Source organism: Poecilia mexicana, unplaced genomic scaffold (genome assembly GCF_051168715.1).
Source record: "Poecilia mexicana isolate PSO_F unplaced genomic scaffold, ASM5116871v1 scaffold_4, whole genome shotgun sequence".
Taxonomy (NCBI): domain Eukaryota; kingdom Metazoa; phylum Chordata; class Actinopteri; order Cyprinodontiformes; family Poeciliidae; genus Poecilia; species Poecilia mexicana.
In genome coordinates, this window is record NW_028263373.1 from 27,841,754 (window position 1) to 27,864,384 (window position 22,631).

Genomic DNA, 22,631 nt, shown 5'->3' on the forward strand with positions numbered 1-22,631 from the left:
AGAATAGCACTCAGTGCTCCTGCCCTGTGTAAGGAGTGTCTATCATCGCTTCACGAGACAGTCAGATCTTCCCTGTAGGATTCAAGTGCAAGACGATGGCTTTTTGTGCATTTGATGATTTCTGTCTCTGCATCCATTATATTTTTTTTTCTGTTAACTGATTGTGGACACATGAGGTCCAAGTTTTAACTATTTATAGTGAATCTAGCTTTTTCAGCCTGGTGTAAAGCTGGATAATTTTACTCAGCCTCATTATGCTGAATAAAAACAGAAGTTAAACATCTGAAAGAACTGGGTCTTTGCAGGGTCTCATGGAGCAGATCAAGGTCAGCTGCATGCTACCTCTTTCTTTATTTGGAGCAGGCTATACAATAAACAAAGCTACTAAGTAGAAATTGTAATTTTTTTTTATAGTACAAGCACATTTTTCCATTTATATTAGTAGAAAGGGTGGAAAAAGTTGACAAGTCATGGTTAAATATAGAGCAAAGGCTGATTTTCTGTTTTTTTCAATGGTTAATAACCTGAATAGACAGGTAGTTTTTAACTCTATGTTTATGTGAACAAGGTGTAAAATTCTGATGTCATTATGTATTTTAATTGAATACTAAATGTCTTAAAATAAAAATATTCTCTTCCCTCGTCAGGAAATAGAAACTACTTTTCAGATAATTTCTTGAATGCCAGTGACTTGCACCACTGTTTATTTTGTTGGAATGTGTGTTTTAAAAAATGTGGAGTTTATTGGTCTCAAATGGCTTTCATATTTGATACAGTCTGTACAAAAAAATGAAGCTACTAAGTGGAAAATAATGGCAAAATGTCTATTTTGATGGTTAAAAGCTGAGTTTCTGTTTCTTTCAATGATGAATAACCAGACTGAGGGTTTTTCTCTCAGTGGCGTTTTAACAACGTCATGAGTTCGGTGGTTGATGGACAATTAGTTTTTAACTCTGTGTTTAAGTGAATGCTTCTTGGGTGTAAAATTTTATGTCATAATGAATATTCATTGAAAAATAAATATTAAAATCAAAATTCTTTCATAACTAGTAGCTTTGTTTTTTTTTCCTTCCTTCCTTCTCCCCTCCCTTTATTCCTTCCTTTCTTTCTTCATGTGTAGCAACCACTACAAATGCTAAGGCTAGTTAGCATTCATGGCTATGCAGCCAAAAATGCTCGCGTGTGGTTAGTTATCTGTGGTAAATATGGCCATAGATGATGGAGTAAAACCTGTTTTCCTGGAATGGTAAGTTGTTTATTCACCATTAGCATTGATTGACGGCGCTAAGACCCTCCTCCTCCTGGCTCTGATTGGTTGTTTTTTACTGGGAGTGGTGTGTTTATTCAGATGGTATTCGTGCAACTGGGGGAGGAGTTTGATCTTTTCACAGATTATCTGTCCTCATATTACACTGTCACAACATGGTTTCAGTTTTAACAAATATGGAAAAATAGATATATTTTTTGTGAAAGTTACATCCTGCAGCTTTAAGCACCAAGACAGAGTGGAGTTAAGGGGGTTTCTGTACTGGCTCACATCTCAGCATTGTGTAACGGAGTGTGAAACTCTTCATGTTGCACAAAGAGAGCTACACCAGGGTTTCTAGCCGAGTTCTCTAGTTGGAGGCTGCAGCTTTTTACCACTTTGTGTGTCTGACTTATTAACTGAACCCCCTCCATTAAAATCCTGGAGAACATCTGTAGTTTTTAAGGGTAACGCTTCCTTCAGGCAGAAAGTTGCTTTATGTTAAAGTGTCAAAATGGATGAGGAGTTTTTAGCACATGATGGATTTGTCTTTCAGCTGACTCATACTGAGGCGGTGTGTAAAAAAAACACCTCTGGGAGCTTTACTGGATTAGGAGCTTCATGGACAGGGGGCATTTCTGCACTGTGGGTAAGATCTAAAATAGTTGTATCTGTCCCATTTCTTTTGTCCTTTATTTGCCAATTATGTAAAGTAAATATGAAGTAAGAATAGATATAAGTAGCAATTATTGCAGATTGGAAGTGTTTTTTATTTGGTACCTTAATAGAAAACAGGTAAATTGCTATTCATGGTATAGAAACATGCAACTAGTTGCTTGTTTCTTGCCAATGACTTTTATCATGGAATGTCTTGTATTGGCGACTTCTTTTTTTGCTTGTCTTGAATCTGCTGTAGTTCTAACTCTGCAGCATAAGCTATGTTTAAATTGGACTACGGCTTTTCTGCGTTTGGTCAGGATACAGTGAAGTTCACTCTTCTGCAGAGACACTGCATAAGACAGCAAGGGACATAATCAAAAGTCAGATGTCCTGAAGCAGTAATCGTGCTTCTGGCTAATCACAATCCTTAAGGGGGTGGTATTATGTGTCTTCCAGGCATATAGTGCCATTTTATAGCACAATAAAGTCTTACCATGTTACTCAGAGTTGTTATAAAAGTGCTATACGTGTATATAATATTACTTAAAAGAAATTTGAGTTTTTAATTCAACAACCTGAAATTGGGCGCGTGTCTCTTAAAGAAGCTCCTGTTCTTTCCGAAGCTTCACCTTCAGGAGTTCGTCAACATCAATCCTCTATTAACCCTTTAACAATATTTTAACTGTTGAATGGTTGCCATGGGAGATTAAAAGATCTGTGAAACATGCATGAAAAAATCAAGGCGACACTCTAGATGTGATTCTGATGAGGAAATAACATTATAACGCAAAGTAAAGCTCAAAAAAGTTTAGCTTACATAATACCGCCCCTTTAAAAAACCGGGCCTTTGGGTCTGTTGCAATAAGCAATAAATCAAATTAATCGCATAAATTAAAATGAGCTCAATAAGTTCCATTTCCATAATTTATCTTTTTTTTTCTCTCTCTCTGTTTCTACCAAAATCTGGATGATAAAAGTCTTCAGTCTGGTGCTTTGGTTTCACTTAGTCAATTTTTTTGAAGAACAATTTTGTTTACAGAGATTTTAAAACTGATTTCATCTGTTGTTTCTGTTGTTTGGTAACTTTACTTTAGATATTTAAAATGTCCTCCAGTTAAATGTTAATTGTTCATTAGAATCTAAGGTTTTCTGATCTGTGAGAACGTGTTCTTGTATTATTTTGCCGTTGACATTATATCACTTCAAAATGGTTTCAAAACAACATTATCGTTTATCGCAATAACTACTGGGACAATTTATCATCAGGCAAAATTTGTTACTGTAGCAGGCCTGCTGATCTACCGATTCTGATTTTGGCCGATTCTTTTGTCTGAAAAGTTTCTAAACAAAGTAACTAAGTTGACAACACTGGAGTGATTACTGCTAACCGCACACGTGCAGATGGGCAGATCTGTCAGTCAGTTTTTTCTGACTGACAGACTTTAGAAACAAAACTTATAGTAAAATCATGCATACAGTAGCTGCAGGCATTAAAAAGAAAAGCTTATGTTTTGAGGTGGAGTCAAAGCAGCGCCGTCAGTGATCCTGTGTGTTTGATAATGTATAGCCCATCAAGATGCTGAGGCTATTTTTAGCTGGCTCACGAGTCATAAGACGCAACTCCATTATCGCTAACAGGGCCGGATCGCTTTTAACAGATGCTCAAGTACCATTTGAGGGTATGCAGCGGGTGGAGGGAGGTGTTATCTTCAAGATGAGACCATTCCTCAGGCTGGAGGGGTAGATGCACTTCCTGGGTCCCCATCTGTACGCCCGGAGCCATTAGCACAGACAGTCTGATCCGATCACCACAGACGAGTCGGCATCCTTTCACAAGGCCCAGCGGACAGCGAGAGCCGAGTTAAAAGTGGAGGTGGCCTTTTTATCCCATTAAGCGCTCTTTTTTTGATATGTGATAAAAAAAAAATTTTCAGAATAAACGAGTCGACGACTGATATGAATGCAAATCCGCGTATCATTTTCAACATATGCCTATGATGAATCAGGAATACATAATTCTACTGGAGTGTTAAGTCGTTTCCGGTTTGAATCTGGTCTCATGTAGGGTATACGCAAAATCACAAATCATCTATGAAGAGTCGATTCTATTACAGTTTCTATTGCAAGTTAGCACTGTAACGTTTACCTGTCCTTTTCATTATGAAACATTTTGTACTTTAATTACTGTTAAAACTAATTTGTTGGTAGAAATCAACAATTTTTTTCTTTTTTGAAAATCAAATCAAACGTAAAGTATATAATTGAGAATTTTTTTATATTCTTTTGGGATCCAATAAAGTATTTTTGAATTTGAAAGGTTATATGTGCCAATCGTCAATATTGCTCACATCCAATAAGTATCTTTTCTATCCCACATAAGTCATCATGCACTGTTTACTACAATTAACCAGCAATGCACCAACATAATAAATGTGTATATATAATTCCGCTAAACTCTAATTAAACACTGAAAAAAATAATTAAAAATAAGAGTTAAATCAAACTCTACCAGATTACCGAGCAGCACCAAATAGAAGTTGTCATAAAATTCCTCTGATGATGATAAACTATTAATTATCTATATTCCTCTTTGAGGTTTTCATTGGTTTTCCTTTAATGCATGTTTGCCGTTTGTGATGTTTACCATCTGCTGATTCCACCTCAACTGGTTATGTGACATATCAGAACCGTAGTCATTCGAATGACATGCAAATCCAATGTAACGCATGTTTACAGCGAATAAACAGACCAGAGGGTCATATAGTGGAGGTGGAGAAGGTTTGGCGGTGCTAACTACTTTGACTTGGTGATTTTCTTTGGCACTTAAAGCGGGTGGTGCACGAGTTTTAGCATGTTCTGCCAGGACATGCAGTTGGTGCTTGTAAATTGGTGCTAAATTATTCATAAACTTTTGTAGTGCTCTCTCTACAAACGGCTCAGGGGTTATGATTGCAGCAGGACAGAATTCAATTGAACACCGCTGAAGATTAAAGGTGACTCAAACTTGGAGGAAAACAGGAGGTTTGAGTCGTTTCGGACGCGGCGTGTTATAATCAGCCCGAGTGTCTCAAAAACCGCTGAAGAACAGATTCTTCTGTTTCTCAGGTTTACAGAAGATACTCCGAAAAAGAGAAATTATCCAGCAGCAGCTATGTGAATGAGAATGCCTCATTGATGTCAGAGGTCAGCAGGACAAATCATGACAGGTTTCTTGAAGATTTCGTTTTGTCTCACCACATGCAAGAACACAATTCAAATCCTCTGCCTCCATATCACGGCGACAGCTAATTCTAAGTGACTTTAATCACCAAGTTTGTTTATTTAAGTTGTTTCTAACTTTTCTTGGACTGTCAGCCTTGTAGCCGAGGCTCTGCTTTTAAATTCGGCCGGACAAAATAATGTGCTTTTTGTTAGCTTGTCAAACATCTACTGTGTGGAAACAGGAGGCAGTAGATAAACAAAGACAGAACTTCCTGGAAACCTTCACAATAAGAGCCTCAAGAAAATATGAAAATACGAGTAACTTTGTGCTCTCTTGATTCTTTAACAGAAACATATTAACAATGACGATGAATTTAGCTACAATAATCATAATTCTAGATGTTCATATTGTTACGCTCCAAATAAGAACAGACCACAGAATCAACAGATCACACAGATGGTATGATCAGATTTTGGCATAAACAACAGGAAGACATGGACTCCCCTTAGGCTTACATCAATGGTGGCGGTGTAATGATATGGGAGATAATTTGTTTGTTTACTTTAGACTTTGAAAACCAGAGCCTACATGAGACTTTTCACTGACCATCTTCACTTCCTTTTTTTTTTTTTTTTTACCATCATTGTAGCTAGAAGCTACTTCTCAGATATACAGTTCCACGAGCCGTTTGCTAATTGCTGCTGGCTAGTCTGAAGGAACTGAGCAGGGGATCTGAGGCAGAGTGCTGCTCTGTGAGGCAAAAGCTTGTAAACTGCACCTCAGAGGAGGAGCTTCGTCCTCGAAGGTGGCACTCAGTACTTCCCAAGCAATTTGCAAAGCTGGTTGCCATGGGAAGATGAAAGGATTTCTCAAACGTGCATGAAAGTATATTTTTGATGAGGGGATAATATGATAACATGATGTAAAGCTCAAAAACGTCAATTTTACAACATACTGCCCATTTAAAACTCACTTCTAAGATTTTCACAACCCAAGCAACTCAACCCATCTCCCAGAATGTGATAAAAGTTTAGCACAAACAGCTTAGGTATAAACTTACCATATTAACTTCTGATACCATGTCTATGCTAGCCACATCAATGCTCATGCCAACAGCAACAGGTGGACCTAAAATGAAAACAAACAAAATACAATAAAATAAAGGAAAATTTGGTTTACCGGCCATAAAATAAAAAGAACAGTTGGAGAAACATTTATATTAAATATAACAATAGCAATAAATAGCCTGAGTCATACCTCCAAAGTCTGGCCGGAGACGAATATCATATCCTTTCAACAGTTTGTCCACAGTTTCTTTGACAAACGACATGTTTCCAGGCTCGTTGACGCTGAAAAACACCAAACAAAGGCTGTCAGTGCTGGTGGAGAACACTCTGGTGTCCGGTTGGACCCCCCACAAAGACTCTCACCTCTGGGCGCAGCACATCACAGCCACGACCAGCGGCAGTGAAACAGCGTCCAGCAGCCCCCTGCCCTGGCTCCCCCACATTCCTTATCGACTCTCTCAGTGTGTGGCTATTTTTAATGACCAAATGAAGGTGCGAGTGAAGCTCTAGCTAAGGTGGGAGTTGTTCCCCATCACTTCTGCCTCTGTGTCAGTGTGTGTTGCCAGCCTTCAGCAGACACAGGCGCGGTAACTTGGACGGTCCATCCCTGTGTGAGACGACGGCGGAGCCGCACACAGCCGCCCCACGGTGGCCGCTCCGCACTCTCAGCATCATCCTGGGTGGAGGCTGCTTCCAAGCACTTTTAGCTCGAACTACGGGGAGTTTTGTCTGGTGTTCACTGTTAGCGTTAAAAAGCTCTAATTACCGTCGCTCTCGGTAAAAACCACGGGGCGAAGCCGAAAGGGAAAAGGAAAGGCTGCTGAAAGGAGTTTCCAGAGTTGAGAAAATGATGTAAGCGCCATATCTAATTATTAGAGCACGTGACTTCAGAAATCTACAGCCGCAGTTTCTTTACGGTGTGGACCAGAGCTAGTGAAGCAGTTTGTCTAAAAGCTGGGGTCCTGCTTTTAAGGCGACTCCATGTGTATATAAATTTAATATTTCTGTTTATTTGCAAAAGTAATTCGCACCTTGTAATATTTTGTCCCATTACAGCCACACGCTGCAGTGTATTTCATTGGGACTGTGAGTGACGATGAAAGGAAAATGATGCACATTCAAAATGTTTTACAAATAAAATCTTGTGCTGTGCATTTGCATATTGCCTTTCTGAGTTCAAACTTTGTACAATCACACTTTGCTTCAATGGCATCTGCAATTATTTTCGACGCCAGAGTGTCAACCGTAGATGGATTCATCTGAATCTGGTTACCTGTCCTCTCTTCACTCCTCACGACGTCATGAGTTCTTACCCCATAGATGCCTGAGATCCAAGCCTCATCTGTTTCCGTAGATTTTGCCTGAGATTCTGAAGTTTCCGACCGGCCGTTCCACCTACACTCTGCCGCCTTCAAGGACAAGCCTACCTGTCCGCCCTCCAACGCCGCTCTCCATACCACTGACGGCCACTGAGCCCCACTCTCCGAACCACCAAGCTCCACGGAGAAGAGACTCAATAGCTTTGAAGGAATCCCAGGACCTACCAGTCCCCTCTATGCCGTTTGAACGCACAGAGCGAGTAAGTTTACGAATTTTACATTTGCAACCTCCTGTTTCCCAGCAACCTGAACTCACCACCCTCCTCTTATCTTAGTGCACCGAGAGCAGCCGTACAGTTTCTGGACCCGCTTCACCTCTATTGTTTGCTTTATGTAAATAAACTTTTCATATTTCATCCGTCTCTTATGGTGTTCATGCATGTGGGTAAGATCCGTTAAACCCATCATGACATACCCATGTATGAGTTACGCACTCCACACATCTGCCTTTATAGAACAGAAAGAAAAGAGGCCGCTGTTGAAAGCCAGCAGAGGTTCTTGTGCAGTTTGGACAAACCATAGGGGACACAGCAGAGAAGTGAAAGTACATCAACTCTTTCAGAACTTATGCAAAGTTCAATGTGTGGATGGGGGAAAAAGTACCTTTGAAAATCATCCTAAACACTTCACCCCCACAGAGAGCTGAATTTTGGATGGGCAACAAGGGCTGGATTTACAAGGATGTGGGCCCCTGGGCTGGAGCCAGATTTGGTAGAGCACCAAATCTACCAAAGCAAATTTCTACTAACTTGCATCAGTAGAAACAATTTCTACTAAGGCAATTTTTTTTTAAACGGTCACTATGTATTGACAGTATAGAAGAGACAAATCTGAAGAAAAAAAAATCAAGCTTTTCTGCCTTCTCCCATTGCTCCCAGTGCTAACTAGGAACAATCAATCAGAGACGGGAGGCGGGTCTTAGCGCTGCCAATCATCCACCTGTGGTTGATCACACCCCCTCAACTCCCCACAATTTCCTTGCTGCAGCTAGTAGAGCGTGTCTTCAATGCTAAGGCACAGCCATCGATAAATGGTTTTTGTGTAATAAGTTGTTTCCCCAGTGAGTACATGAGGTTGACTGACAGCAGTAAAACCCTCCTCCTGGCTCTGATTGGTTGCTTTTGGTCGGGAGCGGTGCGTTTCTTCAACGGGCAATAGCAGCTCAGGAAGGGTGTGGAGGAGATCAATCTTTTCACAGATTACCTATCTCAAATTTTAAATAACATGTTAAAAACATAATTTATAAAAGTTACATACTCCAGCTTTACAGTCTACTGTCTTGTCCTACCTGGATTTGTAGTGGAGCAAAATTCTTCTAGATCTAGTGGAACACAACCAAAAGAAAACGAACAGCCTAGTGGTTACAGTTACTGGTGAGGATTTCCTGAGAATGTTTTTAAGCTTTTATTGTTGGCTTGCTAATGCGTTTCTTGTTGAGAGAGAAAGAGGTTCAATAATGCAGCAAGGAGCTGGAATGTACTGGACCCTCAGAAACCATTTCTCTGAGTTGTGCAAGAGATCAGCACAAGTTTTTGTCAGCACATTTCAAAACATTTGAAAAAAAGCCTCCCATTGTTGCTTCCTTCCTTCAGAGAGCGAGGAGTTCCCTTACCTCGTATCGTAAATGGCGTACAGCTTTTTATTCCCATCCACGGCGTTCCTGTGAAAACAGAAGAGCAAGCATTATTATTATAATTAATTTGATTTTATTTGCTGTTGCATTGCTGACATTCACTGTCTCAGACTTGCTCCAGAGCGCTTCGTTTCAAGATTTGTCCACTTTTAGCACACACTGTCAAACATCGCAGTGACTTTCCCGTCTTTCTGTGGCATTCTGACGTCTTTTCACCCGACTCCGCGTGGATGGGATTCAATACACATTTTTGGGAGAAAAGCAGAGAGCGCTGAAGTAAATGTGCAGAGGTTCTGTGTGACATATTTTCGTCTCCTGCAATCTAGACCACTGACAACAAAAGCAGCAGTTTTCAGCTGCGTGTCCTATTTAGGCCGTGAAAACACAGGAAAGAGTGTGACAGTAGCCTTTTAAAAATCAGGGTTTGAGTTTATTTCACCAGCTTGTTTTAGTGGAGCTTAATAAACTACTTTATAGCAAGAGTTTTGTTTAATTGCTATGAAAATGTCCACAATATTTATCTTCTTTTTTAAGAACTTACTTTGCAACGAAATGTGGATTTGAGAAAAAACAAACACCTATATAAGGAATAGTTTTGCTTAGCTCGATGCTACAGGACAAATTCTCATGACATTTCCACCAAAGTTAGATGCATCAGAACCAATAAACTACAGAATGAAACTTGTGCTTCAGAATAAAGAGTGCATAGATATCACATCGAGTTGATGTAGTTTGACAAAAGGCGGTCCTCACACTCATTGCTGACTCATTGTACACCTTGATCATTAAATAGCATAAATAACACTGGACCAGTTCCCAATATCAAGTCACTAAAGTTTAATCACACAATTTATACACACATACAAAAAATGCTGACTAGAAATAATCCAACCCGCCCCACTTTTTTGCTTCCCTGGCCACTACTGTCACGAAGTTCAAGGCTGTGAATACCAGCCATTGTAGATTTTAAAAAAGGAGGAGGAGGAGTACATTTCCGCCATAAAATTCGAAAAATCTTAAATTTTGGGGGAAATTTTCTGAGTTTCAAAAGTCGGAAATTTTTGAATTTCGAGTTTTGTTTTTTTTTTTTTTTTTTAGAACATTTCAGTTTTTTTTTTTCTAGAAAATTTCTGACTTTTCCTATCCAGAAATGTACAAATTATTATTTTTTTTAAACTAGAAATTTTCGGAAATGAATTTCAAAATTTCTGAGTTTTCTCTAGCACATTTTTGACCTTTCAAAATTTCCTTTTTTTTTCTAGAATTTTTTTTTTTTTTTTTTGTGCCCCTAATACGCAGTCGTAGTCATGTTTGTAAAACTAATAGAGAACACATTTGGCTCTGTCGGGGCCGCGGTAATAAAAGTGCGTAATATAGTCAAAGAACAAAGGTGAGTCAGATGAGCGCGTTCATTTCCAGCAACTGCGTTGTAGAAAGATGGTTTGAATCTTTTCTTCATCTCTCTCTTGACTCCTCTCTCTTCCTCTCACCCTCCATCCATCCATCCCTTCCCCTCCTCCTCCTCCTCCTCCTCTCCCTCTCCCTCTCCTCACACATCCTCCTGCTGTTCTTGCTCTCTCGCCCAGTTCTGCTCAGTGCGCAGTGGATTCCGGATCTTACTACGTCCTCTCCCGCTGAACACACTGTTGGATTTAGTGCAAAGCTCGCCGTGCGGCACCTCGGAGACCAACTAAAGGATGGTCAGTCCACACAGCTGTAGAGGAGGAGGAGGAAGTAGGGGGCGGGGGAGACCCTTATTCGTTTCTGCCGCCTACTTTATTTTTCCTTCTTCATTTTTTTTATTATTATTATTTATTTTTTTTTAATAATCGTTCTGGGGAGAGCTGTAGCTGACATTGAAAGCAGCAGTCTTTGTTTTACAGGAGCGGGTGGGGGTGTAAATGAGTCTGCGTCTGAGAGGGCAGCATAAGTTTGATCCTCTGCCGTGGTGAGATTCGGCGAACTGCGGCACATGCGGCGGGAGCGGCGCGGCGTCGTCCGCCAGCAGAGAGGGAAATGTAGCGGGACGTGTGTTGTGTGTGTGTGTGTGTGTGTGGGCATCGGAGGAGGAGACGCTGCTGCGTCGGTTAGACTTTCAGATGAGAGGGGAGCTTTCTGCCGAGATCGTGACGGATTTTCGTCGTCGGTTAGTTGGGATGTGTCGTGGATGTGCGTGGGGGTTGATGGTGGTGGTGCGGCTGATGATGATGATGATGATGATGATTCGGGGTTCACCGAGCTCCAGGTGTGGTGCAGGACGTGTAGACAGTCAGGGGTTGAGGGTATTTTCCTGCGTGAAAGCCTCAGTGGAGAGGAACCTAATGAGCGTGTGGAAGACAAGAGAAGCGGGTGGGCTGCGTGAGGTGGCGGGGGCTTGGGGGGTTGTCCAAAACAGAAGGGGTGCTCTGATGTAAGAAAGAATTTAGCATTTTTGAATGTGTGCTTTAATTTTCTTTTTCTTTTTTTTTTTCTTTTTTTTAAGGAATGTTGTCTTCTTGCGCAGAGAGGAGGGCGACTGTGTTTGGCTACCTGCACACACCTGATCTGGAGATTTCAATGCATGCTGACTCTTTTTTTCATGCTTTACACGATTATATATATATTAACAAAAAAGGAAAAAACAATCTGAAATCAGCATAATCCTATGTGTGAGTTAATTTACCTCATTGAAACTGGGCATACCAATTTTTTTATTTTTATTTTTGTAAAGATATCAAATCTAATGTAGTTTATTTAGAGATGAAGCACTTACTGAACTGTGCTGCTGGTGAAATCCCCAGTCACTGTTGCTTGAAGTATGTATGTGGCAATGTCAGTGTGGCTCTCTGCCCAGAGCGGCACAGACTGTGGGGCGGCCACAGTGTACAACAAAAATAATAAATCTAGTCAACTATGACATCCTAAAATAATGGCCTTTGTCATTTTTTTATACCAAAATCACATTGTCTCATAAAAGAAGTGGCAATTAAAAAATCACCAAAATCATGAAAATAAAAAGACTTAGGTCATTATTTTACTAAGGTGAGCACATGCAGGTTTTTCAGTACTGACGTATTTTGTAGTTGACAATCGTTTTGCAGTGTGTTCAGTGTGAACGCTGCTCCTGCTGAAGTTGGTGTCTCATTTTGAAATTCAGTGCCAAATTCTGTGCCAAGTTCTGTGGGTTTTTTTTTTTTGTTGTTTTTTTTAAGAAATCTAAACTTCATCCACATGTTTCTTCTTCAAAAATGTCCATATACATAGAGACAGTTCTAATTTCACCTCAATTATTCTTCACTGAATTATAAAGCACAGTTTGATGTTTTACTTGATTTTGGGAATCCTTAATGTTGTACCATTCATGCTGGAGCTGCTGCTGTTTTTTTTGTGTGTGTGTGCGTGTGTGTGTGTGTGTGTGTGTGTGTGTGTGTGTGTGTGTGTGTGTGTGTGTATGTGTGTGTGTGTTTTCAGGAATGGGCGATGGGATGTGCTTCAGCGTTGCAATGAGACGTCTATGCTTCTGTGTCTTGCTTGTGAGCATCACCTGCCGTCTGAGGTGAGGATCCGAGTTCTGGCATGTTTGCGGACGTGTAGTGAGTTACCATAAACACCCCCCCCCCCAAAAAAAAAAAACAACAAAAAGTTGTCTTTCATCCAGCCTCTCCCAGGATTTAGCTGGAACCCCCAAACAGGCGGAGATAAATGACAACATCACCATCTTCACCCGCATCCTGGACGGACTGCTGGACGGTTACGACAACAGACTCCGGCCCGGTTTGGGAGGTGAGTCCAGTGGATCAATAAGCCATTACAACTCTTTGTGCACAACTGTGATGGGAGCGCTTGAATATTACTGAAGGGAGAGGAGATCTTTATGAAACCACAGTTTGATCTCTACAGAAGAAGAAATGTTTCTGTGATATGAGACAAAGCTGATCTGATCAGACCTTCTCTCAGTGAGATTTAACATCATAACAAACAAACAAACAAACAAACAAACAAACAAAGCTATTTTTGTTTTAATTGCACTGGTGATGAAGCAGTATAGTTACAGATAAGATTTGAATCAGCTCTGATTGGTAAGTTGTGTGGTCAAAGAATGAAAGATCAGCTTTCTTTCAGTCTATTCATTAAATTCATAAAACTAAAAACTTTAACCTATTTTTTTTAACCACATAATTATCTGTGATGCACTTTTCAGTTTTATTTTAGTAAAACTCAGCTTAATTGGCATAATCCCCACATTTCTGATAGTTTTAAGCTAAAAAAAAAATCTGCTGTAAAATTAGACATTTTTCTATTATGCGTTGTAGCCTTTAGGGGGAAAAAAAGAACTGGCATTTTCAGGCCTTAAAGAAAATTGGAAAAGTCTGTTTTCAATATCATCACCTTCCTGATATAACGACCTAAGTCTTTTTTTTTCTTTTTGCTTAAATCATCTTTTGGTAAAATTAAAATGACCTGGGCCATTTTTTTTTAGGAAGGTGACGATGCACTTTTCAGTGCATCGTCACTGAAAAGTGACGATGCACTTTTCAGTGCATCGTCACTTTTCAGTGACGATGCACTGTTGCAGTGACGATGCACTGTCGTCAGTTGCAAATCAGATTATTTGCAACTGATTGCAAATAATCAGTTTTAAGTGTCTTTTTTATTGCGACCACTAGGTGTCACCAAAGTCACATGTCATGTCATTTAGTCAAACTAAATTTGATTTGTAGAGGTTTTTCTGCCATCAGTGACTTTTATTTGCGGTAAATACGGCAGAAAAAGGGGGAGAGACGTGCAGCAAAGGCCCAGGGTTGAGAACTGAGCCCCAGTCAGCTGGAACGAGGGCTAATGTCTCAGTATATGGGACGCCATATACTGCTACACATTACTACCCCTTAGGTTGTTTTCTTTTTTTAATGTAGTTGATTTAAATGCTGAATATTTTTCTTATCCCCAACCCCAAAACAAGGCAAAAAAAATCTTAAAGGAAAGAAAAACTAACATACGTAAAATCAGTAAAATCTTAATACGAAATTTTAAAAATATGACCCAAAACATAAATGACTGACAACTTAAATTGCCAGAGTAATCTAAGGCAATCAAAAGTCAGTGCCATATTTAGTGTCTTGACATCACTGAAAGCATCTTAAAGGAGCTGCTCTGGTGACCTGAGCACAGAAAAAGCAGAAAGGAGTTTGGAAATGTTTTCAAACGACAGTCCATACAAAACCTGAACAAATGAAAGCAAAATGAATGCACTTGTATGGGAGTCAAACTCATTTTCATTTTGGGCCACGTCATGATCATGGATTTCCTGAAAAGGCCGGATGTGGCAGAGTGTATTGATAAAACTACTTTGTAACAAACTGAAAGTATTATTAAAACAAACAGCTGTCTCTGCATTCGATTTTTGAAATGAAAACATCTTTTCATAATCATGTAATTGGGCTGTATGAAGATAAAAATGCTTGGATTTGATTTAAGAGCACAACTTATCTTTAAAGTTCTTTTTATGTGGCCCTAGACTCTGAAGAGCCACATAAAAAGTTATGGTGGGCCCAATTCGGCCCCTGGACCTTGAGTTATGTACTAAGCATAATACAGTTTGTATACTTACAGTCAGGCTAATTATGAATGCCCCATAAGTATATTTAATATTACTGCCCTTGCTCTGGCTTCTATTTTGGAATTACTTATTCATTTATTATTTTTGACAATACTGTCACTAAATTTGGTCAATTGGGGAAAAAAATCAAACCTTTAAATGCATTTTAAATTCATTGATATAGTATATATTTTACTAGGGTCTTTTTCTTAATTGATTCTGTGCTTAACAAGAGGCTAACATCAGTGATTCTGTTGCTTTTTTCCAGTCCCAGTAGGATTTCTAGCTGCTGAATTCCTAACCAGATGCAGAAAAAACAAAACAAAACAAAACAACAACAACAAAAAAACCCACAATACTTCCTGATTTTGGATGATAGAGGAAAACTCCTCTATCATTTCGGGTTGCCATGCTTCAGAGTTGTAAGAAGCATATTTTTGACATAGAATTGATGTGTTTTTGAACAGCTGACAACAGTACCAGATTAAAAACTGACCATGTTTTCTCTGGGTTAATTGATCTTACTTGACTTAAGGACTGCATGTCATCTGCTTAACGGTGAAATTAATTAGAAAAGAAAAATCTGAAATTAATAATTGGATAATAATTATTTGTATACTTAAGATTTCAATTGAATAATTTTCTGTGTTTTCCAACAGAGAAGGTGACAGAGATCAAAACCAACATCTTTGTCACAAGCTTCGGTCCGGTCTCTGACACGGAAATGGTACGCAATTTTTTTCCCCCCAGATTAGCTCTTTTTATGAATCTTTTATACAGTAATTCTTATTAAAAGGTTTATTATATGTAAACTATGCCTCAAATGTACGAAAGCCGAGCACAGTCGCATTTGCTCTTGATTTAATGAGATATTTGTGTCTCTATCACAAAGTAGCAATGACCGTTTTTTGCAAGATAAGGAGACGATGATGTGTTCCTGAATGCTCATGATCAATTTCTCAGTGTCCTTAAGACCTTGCCGAGAACAAACTCAAGCTGACAACGTCAGATCAAGGAGAACCTGAAATTAGAGTCAGGTTTAACACACACACACACACACACGCACGCACGCACGCACGCACGCACGCACGCACGCACGCACACACACACACACCAATCGTCTCATGATCTTTAGAAAAGAATCTTTGTGTTCTCAAGAGTAATTTTTCTCCAGAAAAACATCGGAAAAATGTCTGCTCTCGGCTTCCGTACAAATCTGCTCAATCAGAGGTGAGACTCCATTTTTTACGTCCACGTAAAGTCCTAGTTTGATGCAGCTGAAGCTTCTCTCTGCAGGAATACACCATTGATGTGTTCTTCCGTCAAAGCTGGAAAGACGAAAGGCTTTGCTTCAAAGGCCCGATGGAGATGCTGGCCCTGAATAACCTGCTGGCCAGCAACATCTGGACCCCCGACACGTTCTTCCTCAACGGGAAAAAGTCCATTGCGCACAACATGACCACACCCAACAAGCTGCTGCGGCTGAAAGATGACGGGACGCTCCTCTACACCATGAGGTGGGCTCTCAGGCCGCCGTCCTGCCACCGCACCAGCGGCTGCGTTTCAATTGCAAATGTGCTCAGAAGTTTGTCGATATTCTGATAACACGGAAAAAAACATAATTGTGCAAATGCAGTGATTCCACTGAACAAGACCCGCAACTAAAATCCCACGGAAATCAGTTTGTTCAGTTGATAAGCCATTAAAAGCCACAGTGTGCCATCATCCTCCTACCACTTCCTGTTGTCCTTTTCATGGTTTGCGCCAGTGGAACATCTGTTTTTGGATCATGTGATTTGTGTGATGCGAAGAAAGTGTTTGCATTGCAGTTTTACGAGATAAACCTCATCCCCGCGCCAAAACGTACTGAAGTTTGTTTTCAAAATTGATTTGTTTCCACCAAGGAAATTTATTTTTGAAAATTCAAATTGCCCAACTACATGGTCCATGGAAAGGCAGCTACTGTTTCTTTTTCAATCAGGCTGTGCGCTTCACAACAGCATGCAGTCACACAATTTCACATTTTGAAATTAAATTTACTCAATGGAAACGTGGCAATTTCGGAAAAAACTTGTTTTTCGATAAAAGGTTTTGCGTCTAGTATGAAGCGGTTTTGTGGCCATATTGAAATTGGTTTATTTTGCGAAACTGCAATGGAGGCTGTTTCTTCACATCAAACGAGACACACGATCAACAGCCAGATGTTGCCACTGAAGAAGACGAAGAAGAAGACAACAGGAAGCAGATGGAGGTTGATGCCACGGCATGATTTTTAATGACAATATCATGTGGACAAACTTATTCACGTGTGACTTTAATAGCATTTCTTATTTAACGGCAACACCATAAACATGAAATTATGTTTTGTTTCAACATTAGCAGAAAATCAACACGTTTGTAACGGAAACGCAGTTACTGATTGGTTATAGCCGAGTGAAACATGTTATGTCATCCAATTAGCATCAGAGGTATGACTAAAACCTCGACCTGCCGCTTCTTTGCATTGAGTGTTTTTTTTTTTTGTTTGTTTTTTTGGAGCACCACTGCACTGAAAACAGCCCACACACTTGTTTTCGCCGACCCGGCACTGACGCAGCATCGTGCTTGTCCCTGTACTCTGAACTGAGGGTTCAGAGTACAGTGCTTTGACCCTCTTCACTCTCTGTAGCTTCACCGTAGTTACCTTTTTAATACAGATATATTCTTTTTTTTTCTTCTTTATATTGCTGTGCAAACTCAGGAGCAGTCACGAATACAGTCCTTTGGAAAATAATCCTTATATTTATTTAACAGATCAGAACAAACTAGCACTTAGCCATGAATTAGAGAGGAAAAAAAAGCGTGGTTTTAAAAACTCTTTCACATAAGATCTTCATTTATCTTTGTTCCTCTTCACTCTGATACTGCAAACTAAAGTCCAACGCAACTAATTTTCCTTCAGGATATGGGCAAACAGACTGAAAGCTTTATCACAATATTTTTTGGTACTACCGCGATAACAATAAAAATGACGATAAGAAGTATTAATTACCTTTTTTTAACTTACTCATAGCAATTATAGCCTCATAAATACAAATACTGCTCTTGAAAAAGACACCAATGCTTCTTTAGGACACCACACATATAGAAGAAGTCTACACATAGTAACTGCATTTAATCATATTTTCAAATTTATTAACATCTACTGATTCTCTCACTGTAGAGAAAATAGTAAAACTTACAATTTCAACAATATGGACAGCTTAAAAAAACATTATTAGTTATATATTATAAATGATAAACATTATCGTAAACCCCTAATTCAGAACTGACTTTATTAGTAAATAGTCTCGATAAAACGACTTTCCTCTGAAGGCCTTTGAGGTTTGGTAGAGAAAATTTGAGAACAAGAAGTATCAGTTTTTACACGTACAAAGCTCGTCAAGATTTGCAGAGGTAATTGCAGTAAAAGCAAGTCCACACCACACTTTTCAGATTTTATTTATCAAAAACCCAGAAAAAAAAGCACATATCCCTTCCACTTCACAGTTTCACGCTATTTTTGTGTTGGTCCAAGTTACATAAAATCAGAATAAAACGTATCAATTTGTGGTTGTAATGTGACAAACAGTGAAACGATTTGACAGGTGCGTACGCTGTGAATGAGTTGTTGGATTTATGACGGCTTTATACAAACACAACTAAACCTGTCACAATAAGTAATAACTCAATGAATCGCATTGCATCATAAAACGAGCTGGATAATTTACATTTGCATGATTCATGGTTTCTTTTTCTCTTTTCTTTCTTTTATGAAAAACTGGATTTAAAAAGTGTTCAGTTTGGTGCTTTGGTCTCAACAAACCCGTCTTTTGAAGGACAGTTTTGTTTGCAGATTCTTCATCATTCTATAAAGTCTTCTTCTATTTGTTGTTTCTCTTCATTTATTTTAGATATTCAAAATATCTTCCAGCTCCAGTGTTAAATGTTTATTAGAATTTAAAGTTCATTGATTTTTGAGAATGTGTGCTTGCACTATTACCATCATATCACTTGAAAATGGTCTCAAAACAACAATGTTGTCGTTTATCGTTATGACCACTGGCACAGTTTATCGTCCGGCAGAATTTGTTATTGCGACAGGCCTAAACACAACGACGCCATACGTAGCGCTGCGCTCCAACCTACAATTAGAATAGAAGGAGAAGCATGATTAACACAAGTGTCACTCAGATCCACTTGTGTTTCAGTGTTGGGTCATCCTCCTTTCAGAACCAGAAACCGATTCACTTTAGGAAGCATGAGCAGATGAAATGGGCTTTGTGTCAAAAATGACGACTGACTCCCCCCTCCCTTCATATTTTCACTACATTTTTGCCAGTGAGGGAGCCGAGAACAAATGAGCTCACGTTGGGCCACCAAAGGGTTTGTGTTCTGGGAACGAGGTTATTACAGAAACATCGTACGCATGCATTACTCTCCTCTTTCCTGCTCTCCTGCGCTGCTTCAGAGAGCAAATACTGTCTGCAGTGCCGTAACTGCTCTAGCGTGAAAATCTCTCTCTAAGGAAACATACAGTTCCAGTTGATGCTGTGCAACACCTTCCACTACACACCATGTGCTGGAACAGAAATTGTACTTTTTTCTTTTCTTTTTTTTTTTTTTGTAATTCTGTCTCCAATAGTAGTGTGTTCTGTTCTGATTGGTTATGGGTTTTTTTTTTTTTTGTCCAATTCTGCACATAATGGAAGCTGAGTCATTCTAATCAAGACCAACACTCTGAGAGTTGAAATATTAATTTTGCACATTTAAAGTGACATGATAATATTTCTGCACTATTAACTTTGTGAAGACGGAATTAAACAGCAGCTTTCCATCTTCACTTCAGACTTTGACTGTACAATCAGCCGTAGAGGTGATGAGAGCACCGTGTTTGTGCTTCGAAAAATTAGAAGTCTTTAAGTCCTAAAGTCATAAAATAGTAAAAATAAATAAATAAAAGAAGTAATTTGCGACTTAAATTTTGCACATTTCAACCAAGTTCCCCATCTTACAAATATCAAACCATGAGGTTAGTCAGTTGTCTTCCCTTTAACAACATCAAACTAGTTCTCAAGCTGCTGCTGGCTGGTTGGTGTCTATATTTCTAAAGTCTATAAAAGTTCTTCAGCTTAGAAGTTTGACTTTAAAAGCTTGGAGCTACTCTTCTGCTCAACCCGTGGTGTTCCCCAAGGCTCAATACTTGATCTACAGTTATTTTCATTTCATATGTTTCCCATAGCAGCTATCACTTCAGTCTCGTGTTACATCGTCCTGCCTATCCAGTCTCATATGTCTTTTAAACCACACCAGTTCAATAAGTTCATCTTAATCCACTTAACTCACTCAGTTTCTAATCATCCCTATTATCTAAACTTCAGCAAAACAGGATTAAGGGTTATAGTTCCACCTGATATATAGTCCAACATCAGCTGAGCTACTGTCGCTTTTCTGCAGAGTTAAAGCAACACTATGCCGAGTCTACTTGGTCCTTATCGGAATTGGTGTTAATTTAACTCTTTATTATTATTTCAACAAGAAATTGAGTAATTTTAACGCTTGAAAAAGTTATAACTACTCAAACTATTTTTGAAATAACTCTGTAAAAGTTCAATTAACACCAAGGATCTGATAAGGACCAAATAGACTTGGCAGAGTGTCGAATTCACTTTGCAGAATTTGTTGTGATATGCATCCACCACGTTCTGTGTTCAAAACCTGAGTATAACTTTTGATTACAAGCTCTCTGACGTAAGATCCGTTGCCCTGTCTGTTTCCGTCAAGGCAAACACAAACACACACACACACACGCACGCACGCACGCACGCACGCACGCACGCACGCACGCACGCACGCACGCACGCACGCACACAGCTTTCTCATGCCAAATCAGAGAAAAATCCAAAGGAATCAGAAAGTTTGGTTCATCCTTAAGTTCAATTTCCAGATTTCTAAAAGTTCATCTCTTTCAAGAGTCATATGTTAAAGTTTAAACATGAGTTCCAGAGACGCAAGAGCGAAACACGTTAAGCTGAAAGGCCACTCAGCCAGGTTGAAGCCATTACTACAAAAAGCAGCACAAAAAACTAGAAAACAGTTAGATAATGCACTCAGAGGTAAAACTGATTGTCAGAAGACATAATGCCCTGATGATCTGAAGACGGTGGTATTGAATGGTTTGTCAGTATGACTGTTTTCACACAGTCCAGTGGTGAAACACAGAGGTGGTAGCTCAGGTTGCTGGGTTGTTTGGCTGCTAGAAGTACTGGTGCACTACATAAAGAACATTATGTAGAAATATTGCAGCATACATCAACCAGGAATTCAAAGCCACAAATGGGTTTCTGAAATGATCGATGATTTCAAGCATCCTGCTACATAGTTGCAAAGTGGCTTAATGACACAAAAGTCAATGTTTTTGACAGGGCATCAAAAATCCATGATCTCAGTCGCATATAAACTTCATGAGCAAAGATAAAAAAATAAAAATTTAAAATTAAAAAGTCCTACAAAGTTCTGTCAGGAGGAATGGGCCAGAACTCAAGCAAACTGTGGTGAGAAGCTGGAGGAAGGAAACCAGAACGTTGAAGCCAAGACATACAGATTAAAGGAAAATGCTGCCAAATACTGAGAGAATGTATGTAATGCAAAAAGATTCTGGCATTTCCTGTCAACGTTGAAATATTTTTTGTAATTCTAACTGAGTTAAAAGTTTAAGATCAAACCAGAGCTCACCTATAAATTAATAACTGGTCTGGTACCAGGATATATATAAAATCCCTTAACAAAACATCTAGTTTCTTACTCTCTTTGTTGTTAAAGTCAGTCACTTCCATCCATCCATCCATCCATATGTGAAAAAGTATCCAGCCCCCTTTTCTCGTGCATATCATGTATAATGTTCTTACTGCTTCACGATTGTATACTACTTTGTGTTGGTCTTTCACATAAAATTACATTAAAATATATTTATGTTTGTGGTTGTAATGTGGCAAAAATCTGGAAAAGTTCGAGGGGTATGAATACTTTATATACGCATTCCGGCGCTCGGAGGTCTGCAGTACACCAGAAACTGCAGCTGTTCTCGACGCAGCCAGCAGAGGGCGGCATTGTACAGGCTTGGCGCTCGTCTATTTTCTTTCCGTAGATAGGTGGCGTCTTTTTCCCACCAAATGAAGCTCCACACACGCTGCATCAGCCTATTATTTATAGCTGTACAAAAGTTCCTCTGGTGGCCTTTTATTGCTACCGAGTAGAAAAATAAGGATTATTTCTCTATAGTTTTACACAGTGTGTTTATATATATTTCAGAGAAAAACAAGGTCGTTATTATTTAAAAAAAAAAAAAGTTATGTCACAGTTTCTGAATCTGGGTGTTGGGCTTCCTCTTTCAGGCTCACCATCTCAGCAGAATGCCCCATGCAGCTGGAAGATTTCCCCATGGATGCCCACGCCTGCCCCCTTAAGTTCGGAAGCTGTAAGTTAACACACCTCTTACCACACACGCGCACACACGCACACACACACACACACACACGATGAGCAACTGCTTCTTTACAGGATGAAGGAAAGGAAATAGAAATATAAGCCCCAGCTGGATGCATGAGGACAGCGGAAAAGGAGCTGATTTGACATTGCTTCGGTTTCGGAGTCGTTATCAGCGCAGAGGGTGCTGCGCTGCACGTGATGCAGCACAGAGTGTTTGACAGCCCTCATCCCTCAGGTGCGGAGCTGCTGTGGTGGTGCAGGAGACAACCATTTAGACTCTGACACACTCCTCCTGATTAAGCCATTAATCAACATGTCAGCGCCGCGGCCCGGCCTCCTTCGTTATCCCACCTCAGCTCTGTT

The 22,631-nt window shown here is 39.6% G+C and overlaps 2 protein-coding genes across 3 annotated transcripts in view; one reads left to right on the top strand and one right to left on the bottom strand.

Annotated features, from left to right (window-relative positions):
* The window catches only part of gabrb3 (gamma-aminobutyric acid type A receptor subunit beta3), a 53,428-nt gene that overhangs the window by 17,691 nt on the left and 13,106 nt on the right, over positions 1–22,631 (bottom strand). Inside the window, exons 2-4 of one of the 2 annotated variants that reach the window (XM_014981767.2) lie at positions 9,167–9,214; positions 6,366–6,457; positions 6,169–6,236 (exon numbers count right to left, since the gene is read on the bottom strand). In XM_014981767.2, coding sequence (XP_014837253.1) covers positions 6,169–6,236; positions 6,366–6,457; positions 9,167–9,214 — 208 coding nt within the window. Of the gene's footprint in view, positions 1–6,168; positions 6,237–6,365; positions 6,458–6,538; positions 6,971–9,166; positions 9,215–22,631 lie in introns of those variants that run through there. The other variant, XM_014981768.2, reaches the window with a different exon arrangement.
* gabra5 (gamma-aminobutyric acid type A receptor subunit alpha5) overlaps positions 12,638–22,631 on the top strand; it is a 29,350-nt gene continuing 19,356 nt past the window's right edge. The window contains exons 1-5 of the mRNA XM_088005144.1: positions 12,638–12,722; positions 12,825–12,949; positions 15,422–15,489; positions 16,059–16,279; positions 22,175–22,257. Of these exons, the coding sequence (XP_087861270.1) occupies positions 12,640–12,722; positions 12,825–12,949; positions 15,422–15,489; positions 16,059–16,279; positions 22,175–22,257 (580 nt within the window). The 5' untranslated portion in view covers positions 12,638–12,639. The remainder of the gene's footprint in view (positions 12,723–12,824; positions 12,950–15,421; positions 15,490–16,058; positions 16,280–22,174; positions 22,258–22,631) is intronic.